The sequence below is a fragment of the Drosophila montana genome, unplaced genomic scaffold, assembly GCF_035044405.1.
Source record: "Drosophila montana isolate Dmon_TW-CO22-7 unplaced genomic scaffold, ASM3504440v1 contig_2106_1, whole genome shotgun sequence".
Classification (NCBI taxonomy): Eukaryota; Metazoa; Arthropoda; class Insecta; order Diptera; family Drosophilidae; genus Drosophila; species Drosophila montana.
Genome location: NW_026997017.1, coordinates 1,194,119 through 1,205,621, shown reverse-complemented (window position 1 = coordinate 1,205,621; position 11,503 = coordinate 1,194,119). Strand labels below are relative to the sequence as shown.

General features: G+C 43.2%; 1 protein-coding gene across 1 annotated transcript; it reads right to left on the bottom strand.

Moving 5' to 3' along the window:
- Window positions 1-6,195: 6,195 nt before the first annotated feature.
- Window positions 6,196-10,399, bottom strand: su(f) (cleavage stimulation factor subunit su(f)). Its single transcript, XM_064680302.1, has 9 exons — window positions 10,188-10,399; window positions 9,806-10,128; window positions 9,459-9,734; window positions 9,057-9,360; window positions 8,517-8,708; window positions 7,345-7,758; window positions 7,035-7,142; window positions 6,666-6,978; window positions 6,196-6,592 (listed from the first exon to the last, which is right to left on the bottom strand). Exons 1-9 carry the CDS (start codon window positions 10,221-10,223, stop codon window positions 6,345-6,347), a joined length of 2,214 nt encoding a protein of 737 aa, XP_064536372.1. The 5' UTR covers window positions 10,224-10,399; the 3' UTR covers window positions 6,196-6,344.
- Window positions 10,400-11,503: the final 1,104 nt, after the last annotated feature.

The following is an 11,503-nucleotide window of genomic DNA, read 5'->3' as shown; positions in this document are numbered from 1 at the left end:
TGGTTGAGATATTTTGAAAACCAAAATGTTTTTTATATAATACCTAAATTTCATATGGCTTGATATAGTATGATACAGTATTGAGATATTTATAAGATTAGCTTGAAAAAAATAATTTATTTATTGAATAGCTAAAGAAATAAAACAAGATTTCATTAAGACTGAGAAATACAACTATCAGAACAAACATATATATAAATATATGCATACTTTATGGAATTTCGAACTGCGTATCAAAATCATCATACCCTCGGTAAGGGTATAACAATGGGGCAGGAATATTGGAAAGTTGAAGAAAAGATAGAAACAAACAAAGTCGTTGCCGCAGAAACCTCTCGACTGTGCAAAACGCTGCGTAATAAATTGATTTCTTTCTTTCTTTTCTCGACCTTGAATAATGTCTTTCATCGAAAATCCCATAAATCAAAAGTTCTAACTGTTGGCAACAATGGGCGTGGCTAAGAAAAAATTGTTAATAAAAAAAAAAGAATCATGAATATTTTTATGTGTATTCTGAAATTGAACTTAACTAAACGGAATGGGAATCAAATAAAATAAAATAAAAGTTATTAATAGAAATAAGAAATAAATAAAGAGAACCAAAACAAAATATAAATTTAATAATAAAATCTAAATAATTATTACAAAAATTAAATTCGCAAACAAATTTCACTCGCACACGTGAAAAATAGGCGGGAATCGTTTAAGTGAAACACATTTGCTTACCAACCGATTGGCTGCAAACCAATTTTCACGAATCCTTGTGAAAATGCAAGTGAGACGTATTTCACCCTTTCAGAAAATAAAAAATCTTCAGGGTGTCAAATGGAAGTTGTTTAAAATTATGTAAGGGCAAGTTTTGGATTTAATTGAAACTCATTTTTAAACACATCTAAGTGAAATCGTATTCAAGACTTCTAGTTAAAGGGATTACGATTAGATTGAATTTTTAAACGGATGGAAAATGGGTGGAATAGTAAGGCAAAAGCTTCTGACTTCTGATATTTTGTACAATTCTAATTATTCAGTTTATTAATTTGTGCGTATTCCTCCCCCCTCCTTCCGCAGAGTCAGCTGCCCGATGTGGAGCCCCAGAAGCTGACGAGCGACCACGTCCAGCAGCTGATAGAGCTATATCAGGCGCATCCGCGCCTCTGGGATCAGTCCCATCCCGAATTCCGGGACGTGGACCGGGGCCGTGAATCGTGGCAACAGATAACGGACGCATGGAGTGCGCACTGCGGCCGGAGCTTCAGTGTGACAGACGTGCGGATACGCATCTCGACGCTGTGCCAGCGATTCCTGAAGCAGCGGGAACGCGTGGCCGCCGAGGGCGAGCTGGAGGAGAGCATCAAGTTCGTGCACTACGACCAGCTGCGATTCCTGTGCGCGCAGCAGTCGCTGCTGAAGCGCCAGGAGCACTTCACGCACGAGAACCGCAAGCTGCTCGAGATCTACGAGCACTATCCGATCCTCTGGCACAATGCCCACAAGCGGCTGCGCTGCGCGGAGACGGTGCGCCAGCGGCACGAGGCGCATCGCGGTCTCCAGCTGGCGCTGCGCATGTGCGGCGTCAAGCTCTCCGGGCTGGCCATACAGCGGCGGCTGCAGTCGCTCCGGAAACGTTATCGGCTGGAGAAGATACGGTATCTGCACAGCGTGGTGGAGGGCAAGCAGGCGGAGTTTGTTTCCGGCTTCGAGCACTATGCTGAAATGGAGTTCCTGCACAAGCATATCGATCCGTATGTGTGCGCCAGCTGTGGCAAGATCTTTGAGAATCTGGTCAGTCATCAGGCGCACGTGCAGGGCAACTGTGAGGAGCAGGCGCTGGCGGGCATGGAAACAGCCCACGACACGGAGGCGACTGTGGGTGAGTTGATGGCGCTCATGGAGATGGAGCAGGAGGTGGAGCAGATGGCAATGGAACAGACGGATGAGCTGCCAGAGGAGCAGCAGCTGCCGCATATAGAGGAGCACACGGAGCTGTTAGAGGCGGAGGCGGAGCCGGAGCCGGAGCAGGCGATCGTGGCGGAAGCGGAGACGCAGCCACAACCGGCGGATGAGATAACGACGAGGCTGCACAGTCTAGCCGCCGCCTGTGCCGCAGACGTGCAGCCGGCAGCCAGCGGCGCCGGCGAGGATCTGACGGAGACCTCGTCCGAGGGGAGCCTGTCGCCGGGCGTCCAGCTGCGCATGCGGCTCAGTTTGGACCTGACGCACCGGCTCATCGAACTGTACCAGGAGCAGCCACATCTCTGGGATCCCAATCATCTGGACTATCACGATCGGCAGCTGCGTCGCCAGGCCTGGCACGGCATTGCCGCCGAGCTGAACGCCTATGCCGGCTGCCCGGCCCGCTTCAGCTGGCAGATGCTGCACCGCAAGCTCACGGACTATATCAAGTATTATCGCAGGGAACGGCAGCGGGAGGCTCTGGCCGTCGAGGGCAGCGGCGAGGGCACGCGCTGGGGCTTCTACGAGGCATTCAGCTTCCTGGACGACGTGGTGCCCATCAACTGTGTGCTCCAGAAATCGCTGCAGCAGCGCGACAGCAACCTGAAGATCATCCAGGTCTACCAGAGCTACGAGCAGCTCTGGTGCACCAATCATCCGGACTATACCAAGCGGAAGCAGCGTTTGCGCCATCTGGAATCGCTGTGCACCCGACTCCAGGAGGAATGCAATCTACAGATCAGCGTGGAGCGCCTCAAGAGCCGCCTGATCGAGTTCCGTTGCCAGTATCGACAGTGCAAGGAGGCGCGCCAGGCGGCCATGAGACGCGGCGAGGATTGGCAGCCCAGCTACGAGTACTATGCGCCGCTGCAGTTTCTCGAGATGCACGTCTCCCCCTTCGGGTGTGGCCACTGCTCGGCTAGCTTCAAGCGACGCAGCGACTATTTGCGCCATCAGCGCAATGTGCACGCCGAGCAGCTGCAGCAGGAGCTGGAGCAGCAGCAGCAGCAGCAGCAGCCGCCGCAGCAGGAGCAGGAGTCACAGACGCTGCCGCGCCAGCGACGTCGCGGCAGATCGAACCAGCAGGGCGGCGGTGCCCAAAATCCGCTCGAGCACATCTGCCACATCTGCGCCATGAAGTTCTCGCTGCGCAGCAGCCTCCAGGCCCATCTCCGGCGTCATCTGGGCCAGCGTACGCACGCGTGCAGCGACTGCCCCAAGAAGTTCTTCAACTCGACCGCGCTGCAGGTGCATCGGCGCAGCCACACCAAGGAGCTGCCGTACGTGTGCGAGCACTGCGCCCGGGGATTCGTGAATGCCAGCAAACTGAATCAGCATGTCAAGCGGCACACGGAGAAGCGCGATCATCCCTGCAGTCGCTGCGACAAGGCATTCTATACGGCCCACGAGCGGGATCGACATATGCGCGCCCATCTCAACATTCGGGACAAAGTGTGCCCGTATTGCGCGCGAGCCTTTGTCGTCGGCAGCGCCTACTACGCCCACCTAAATCTCCATCGGGGCGAGAAGCGATACAGCTGCTCCGGCTGTGGCCAGAGATTCGCCCAGTATGCCGGTCTCTACAAGCATCGCAAGCGCTGCACGGCCATCCAACTGAAGGAGCTTAAGGAGCAGTGAATGCCTTTAACACTCACTACCATTCACTTGGCCATATTCATTCATTCAATCCATTCATATTCATTCCATTCACATCCCATTTAGTTGCAGCTTTTATTCTCTATTAGTGCAATTTTAGTTTTAGTTCCTGTTTTATTACTCATTCATTCACTCGTCTATTCATTCGTTTATTCATTTCTCATTCACTCACTCAGTTTCATTCATTTAATTCATTTCATTTACATCCCTATTTTAGTTTTATCTATTATTATTTTAGTGCAATTTTAGTTTTAGTTCCTGTTTAATTACTCATTTATTCATTCATTTATTCATTCGCTTATTCATTTCTCATTCATTCACATCCCTATTTTAGTTGTATCTATTATTAATTTAGTGCAATTTTAGTTTTAGTTCCTGTTTAATTACTCATTCATTTATTCGTTTATTCATTCGCTTATTCATTTGCATTCATTTGAGCATAAGAAACATGTGATTCGTTTAAAAACATTCACCATATCATATCATACTTGAAAGAGACTATACGTCTTTAATGCTCACTTTTTCCTTCATTCATTTCTATTCATTACATATTTTGTGAGTTATTCATTATATCTTCCTAGAGAATGCTTCTTGATTTATGCCTAGAATCGAATCATATGCTCTTTGAATATTTAGTAATCAACTTATGAGTCCCTTCAAATCAGCGAAATAAGGAAGCAATGAATGCCTTGAACACTCACTCGCATTCACTTGACCATATTCATTCATTCCATTCACTTTCCATTTAGTTGTATCTTTTATTCTCTATTAGTGCAATTTTAGTTTTAGTTCCTGTTTGATTACTCATTCATTTATTCGTTTACAACATGTGATTCATTCTTCCACTCAATAAAGTCACTCTCAATAGCATACACATTTTAATTAGAAGAAATCTGCAGTTCTTTGTTTTTTCACTTATTCATACATTCGTTTCTACTTATATGCAAAATTTGTAAGTTATTCATATAGTGTAATGTGAATCATTATTATTTATCACATATTCATATAACAAATCAGCCAACTGAGAGTCAAGTTAATGCATTAGCACTCACTTCCATTCACTTGACCATGTTCATTGATTCATTCATTCATTCATTCCATTCATATTACATTTAGCTGTTACAAATGATTTCTTTAATGTTATTCCAGTTATTCGTTTTTGTTGCAGTTGCTGTTTTGATTACTCGTCTGATTCACTTGTTTATTGATATGCTTATTCATTTGTACTCATTTCAAAGAGAAATTGTTTAATTCTAAAAATCATTAAAATCATTCATGTTATATCATTTTTTACTTGAGTACTCACTTTGTCTTTCCTTGCATTCAATTATTCATGCACACATATTTTAAATTTGTGAGTTATTTGCTTATTAATTTTTTTTATTATTTATTCATTTGTATTCGCTTGTTAAACATTTGATTCATGATAGGAATTAGTAAATCAATCGAATTACTTACATGATTTGTAGTTCTGTCATATCCCTGGCATACATAAATATTCGTGCACTCAATTGTATTCATTCATTCACAAACTTATTCAGATAGTAATACATTAATATTATTAAATCACTTTATCCCCCACTCTCCCGATCATATTTTTGAATCTTAATACTCCTTTGTGAGCCAAGCTCTAGTTATCAATATCAAATCATCTTTAAGATATTAATGTTGACATTATGAATGCATTCGCACAATTGGGCTTCCCGAAATTCCTCCGCATAGAAGTCAAGTTGGTATTCACATTCACTTCCACAGAACTTGTGGCAACTGTTTTAAAATCCAAAACATGTTCAATTATTCGAAATAAATTTTTAGATCTAATGCAAAAACATGTATAAAGTTTTTCTATATGTTTTAATAAAATAATATTCCAATCTGCTCTTGGTATGTTCTTAAGATTCTTAATCATATATCCATGCACTTTTCTCGAGAAACGATGCGTAGATGCACTCGAAGATACTTATTGTATTATTCCTCTCCCGCTCTTGTCCAAACAAAACGTTTACGAATGCGACACAAAGCAGATATGTTACTGAATTTAACTGGCTGAAAAGTACATTATAGTTCTTTACTAAGTATTTCGTCTTGTTTCCTTTTATTGCATTCGTAAACGTTTTGCTAGCAGCATAAATATACTCTTCCCATTAGAAGACTCATATACTTTTAAATGTAAAGTGCAACTTAAAATTTTAACTGGCCTTTGTGACGCATTCGTAAACGTTTTACTGGCTGCATATGTATATAAATAGATATGTTACGCTCTCAAATTTGTTACGTTTAAATGATTTTAATGGAAGTTTTTGTATCTCTCTCTCTCTTTCTCTCTATATATATCTTCTTCTCGATAGAGCGAGCATTACTTTTGCAATTCTTCTTTATACAACATTCTTAAACATTTCATTGGCCATGCAATTTTCTTATCTTATTAAAAATTTGTATAATTACCAACCAACTATTTCTGTTGAGTAGGTTCAAAAGATTATTCAAGCTCAATAGATAAATAGGAAAATGTTTATTGGGGATTTAAAATACTTTTTCTGTTCTTTTGACTCTTTCGAGGCTGAAACAAAAATAAATATTTTCTTTTTGTTGTATATTTGCTTTAATTCTTAATCAGTTACGACTATGGTTGCTATTGTACTTAAAATTGTAAGATTGAAAATGTAAATTTCTGTTGTAGTTGAGGGGCGTGTGTAAAAAAAAATTGCTATAAAAATAATTGCCAGTTGGCCAACTCAATTGGACTTGGCGAAACGCTTGAGCTGTCGCAGGCGATAAATATCATTGGTGGGCGGCGCCGAGGTCTGCAGCTCATCATCGCTGTCATCGCCGCCGGGCAGCAGGCGGCGTCGTCTGGGCGCCATGGACGTAACACTGTGCTGCACGCCCGTATACGTGCTGGTGTCCACGATCCAGTGCACCGATTTGGCCAGATCGAATATCTTGGGCGTCAGATCGTTGTCGCCATTCGGCTGTGGCGCAGCTGTAAAACAAAATATATATATGAGCAGCTGTGTCTTGGCTGGAGCGGGGGCTAGGTCTGGTCGACGACTTACACTCCGGCAAGTTGAGACGCATAAAGATGTCAAAGAGCAGCTCCACGCTGACAAAGGGGCCGCGAAAGCTATTCGGCGGCGGCAGCGCGGCGCAGAGTGCAGCCAGTGCCGGTGGCTGTGGAAAGACGCCGCCGGCCAGCGGATGGGCGCCCGGATGGGCGCATGAGCGTGGCTTGAACGGTATCATCTGCGAGAAATCTGGTCGTGGCAGCGGCTGTGTCGCCTCCCCATCCGTCTCGTTCTCGTTATTATTGTTGTGACTATTCGCACCGCCGCTGGCGCCGCCCACCTTATTCAGTATGATGCCCACGTTCTGCAAATGGCATTAGTAATTACTTTTAGCTTAGGTATATTTGTTGTTAACCTCACCTCGGCATAGCCAATGGACTTGAGCTCGGTGCTGGTGCAGGGATATAGATCCAGGAACTTGTAGCGATCCACTAGCTGTGCGGTTTCCTTGCCCTCGTACTCTTTGAGCTGCAAATTAAAGAGTAAGTTTAGTTTGACTAGAAAGAAATTTTATATTATTATATATGCACATCATTTTGCGGTTCTAGCTAACACATAATCTCCGAGGTGTAAGGCAGTTTATAACTAAAATACGGTAGCTAGTCTAGCACTAGATCTATTCAAAATTTCCTCTTTGTAACCATCAATATCGGACTCCTGATAAACTCACATTTTCAAAGACCGCACTGCGCCTTCGCTCCACTTTGACAATGCTCGACAAGTCGCCAATGTTGGACTCGAACTCAAGGAAGCGATTCCAGACCTCCACGCTTTTGTGTGGCGAGAGGCCACCCGAGCTTAAGACGCGCTCAAAGAGGACCCGCGTGTTGTTGTCCTCGTTCAAGTGCGAGAGGTAGTCGATATAGCACATGACGTACTCGGGACTGCCGCCGAAACGCTTTAGGCCCAGTTCGAAAATACGAAATGCAATCTCCTTGTCCTTGGAACAGTAATACTCCATTAGAGCGGCCGCCACAAAGATGTGATAACGCGAACGCACATCCTCGCGCGCCTTCTTGAAAATGCCACGCGCGGACTTGATGCCCTCAGCGCGACGAGCGAACTTCATGTACTGCACGTATACCTGGAGGGGGACAGGTGAGTGATTAACAAAAAAATTAATATATACAGCTTTTATTTGTAAAGTATATAATAGTGTTAACATGGTGTGATATTTAAGGCAACGTCGCGAAGGACTCTAGTCGTAGAAATCATAACTAATGAAAACTAGTCGACAACTCTAAATGAATATTTCATTCACATTCTTTTTCCCCCACATTCCACTGCTGTAAGTGAAATGACTTTTCACATAAAGCTAAATTAAGCAAACACAAGCAAACAATTGATGGATAGATCTAATAAAGGAAATGAAGTCATGATTCTATGAAAACCAAAACCTGTTCACATATTTTTCAAGTCTGAATTTATCTTGAGAGTAAGCTTTAGCGAAGTGTTCCGATCAAAATGCTAACTAACAAATTTTTACAATGTAAAAACGAAGATAAGCACAGAAATGAAGTGAAAATTCATAAAGGCCTACCTATAACTAGATCTATATCTATGGTAAATACGTGATATAAGCTAAAGATGATATAGTTAAATCGTGATATATGACAACGATACGACGATTTCGATTTGGATAAAGCACGTTTAAAGATTAAATAAAAAATATTAACATTAAATAATATAAATAACTAACAGGCGAACAAAGAAACAGCTAGTCCATGACGATATTCCAATTCCTAATTTAGATACTTATTTATATATAACTTATAGTTATAAACGTCAAGCGTATTGTCAGCTATCAGGAGGCATCCAAGCTGAAATGTTATGTTTGCTTACCAGCGTGGGATCTATGTCTGGTAGGGTGAGCAGCTTGTTGTACATGCTGTGGACCTTCTCGTACTTGAGGCGGCCCTCCTCGAAGTCCGCGTAGGCGAAATAGAGCAGCGCATTGCGGTTGAGTACACCGTTGATGGAGCGTTCCAGTATGTTGGCGCATTCGTCTGCAAAGATTTTGGCTGCTTGCACGTCCTGCAGAAAGAGGGGGTCGAGAAATTCATAATTTATATATTTATATATATGTCATAAGCAGATGTGTTGTTATTTTGTACAGCTTCTCTGGGCTGGGGCGGGACGGGTGTGGTCGAGTAAAACGCGTGCGGCCAGTGCCAAGGGCAACGCGGCAAGTGCGCAATGGGGGGGCCAACATTTGCGGCTGTCACGTGCCGCTTTACCCAAGGGGCGACACTTCACAAGTAGCAACAACAAGAGACAGAATTTTGATTTTGCTGGCATTGATATATAAGTTTCTATTTGCAACATTGCGACAAACTGCGGCAGCTGTTGATATTGGTTTGTGTTTTGAATACGACTACGCACGCCTTTCTCGGTGAGAACGCGCGCACTGGTGTCCAGGAACTGCGATGCCTGATGCCAAACGGCCGGATGATGCGTCAACACCAGCAGGCACTGCTCCGTGGCAAACATGACGCGACGTGTGACCAGCGCCGTGTCCTCTGTGCGCAATGGATTCGATTTTTCGTAGGTAATGAAACGTTTCCACAGCTCCACCTGTTTGGTCTCCTCTTTGGTCAGCGTGGGCGGCACAGCAGGCAGGTTTCGATTGAGGCCCTTTGTATGGTACTCCAGCTCCTTGGCCACGCGACGTGCATTCATATAATCCCTAAACAAAACACATGGAATATAAGAGATTGGGTATAAGCATTATGATTTAGGCCTTGACGAGTCATATATTAGGAAGCTGAAAGCATCAACACGCACTTGGAACGCTCCAGACTCATTTTCTCCGATATTATGGGATTTATGTTTTGCTCGAAGGCAATATAATCCTTCCACAGCTGCTCAATGCCCACTATGGGCGTCACCACCGCCTTCTGATAGACACGCCTGACGGCTGTTATCTTTTGGTTCTCCGCATAGTTGCCCACTGCTTCGACGCCGCGCAAGAAATATATATAATCCTGCCAGATGCTAAACGAATGCAAATCCATGCCGATCTTCTCCAGCGCGAAGTCATACGCTTGGGCCATCTTTTCTCTGCCAAGGAATACAGCAGGGATTAGCTGTTGACTATTGGTTTTTGGTTTTCGCAAGGCGTGGACACTTACTTGTGCGTGCTGAGGCCCGCCTTGGTCTCCTTGACGTAGGTCAAGTAGAGCTTCCACAGATCAATATTGAGGATTTTGACCAGACAACGCTGAAATAGCTTCTCGACGCGCTCATAGTACCGGCTGCGCATCTCCATCTCAATGTAGAGCTTCCAGTAGCGCGCCGTTGTCGGAAACACATTCACCAGGGACTCGTACAGGCTGCGCACCTCGTGAATGGGCCGTGTCTGCGCCTCGCGCAGCATCACAGACCACGACTCGATGTCATATGGACGCAGCTCGACGACCTGTTGGGCGCGCACCAAACGCTCCATGCCCCATTCCTGCATAGATGGGTGCTGCATTAGTCGCAGGACTTATATTTATATTTATTGCCACTTACTATATCAATTTTTATCAGATCCCTTGCAGATGTCATTGCGGTATTTGTCGTTGCCGGCGGATTGGTACTAATTTTATTTAATGCAGCCACAGTTGCTTTCAATTAGCGTACACACTACAGCAATTTCTTTATGTAAAATTAAATAAATTATCTCAATATTTCATATTTCCTCTAAAGAAATATGACAAAATTGTCTACAATAAATAAAATGCGGCTTTATAAAACAACAGTGTTGTGAAGTGCAGTTCTTAACTAGTTCAGGCTGAGAACTAAAATTTGCAACACCAACAAAATATTTTTATTAAATTATGGGAATGTTGCGAACTGAAAAAAATAAACACTGTTTTTTTTTCATTTAAAACACGCTCAATATAAGAAACATATTGAATACATTTCTCAACGAACCAAACAATCACAACATATGTTCCATATATTTTTAGAATTGTCTGAACTACAAAAATGCGGTGAGGTTCACGAACTGTTCATTTAGTTCACGGAGTAGAACAAAAGTTCACAATATATCGATAACTGCAACATAACGCACGATTGATTTATAAACCCGATAGTTTTTGATAGTTCACAATTTAAAATAAAGAAATTGCAGACATTACAATTTAAGTTATATATGCGGTACATACGCTGCACTATGTAAACTTAATTATATTCTGCGCAGCTATGTTCTTCAAAATATTTAACGTAATAAGCTAATGCGTGGCTCAACAATATAATCGCGTTATGACAGCAGCTTGTTGCATTTGCTAAATGGCGGTAACAGTAGCTAAACGATGGAAATTTCGATGGGCTGCGACACTGCTAAGCAAATCTATCGATTAACATACAACCTGGAAGTGTATCGATTTCCAGCGATGCATCGAAACGAAAATATCAAATAACAAAACCAAACGAAACAATCAAGCGTGGCAATCAAACGAAACGAAACGCATTAAACAGCAGGCAGACAAGTATATTGCAAAAGAACATTAATAAGAATAATACTAACAAAAATAAAACGTGCATTTTTCGTTGCTGTCTCAGGCGAAGATGGCTGTGAGCAAGTGATAAAAAAAAAACAAGAAACAAATAAATAAAATAAATAACTTGTGCCCTAATGGCAAGTGACAGTTTTAACTGCCAAAAGGAGAGAGAGTGAAAAAGCAGACAGAAACACACAAACACACACGAGCGGGCACACGGATAGGACCAGCTGTTGTGTTGAACAACGACAAAAGAGGTTAATATTAGCGGTACATTTGTTTGTTTGATAAACAATCAATACGCTTTTTATTTGTTTAGCTATTATTTGCGCTGCATGTGGC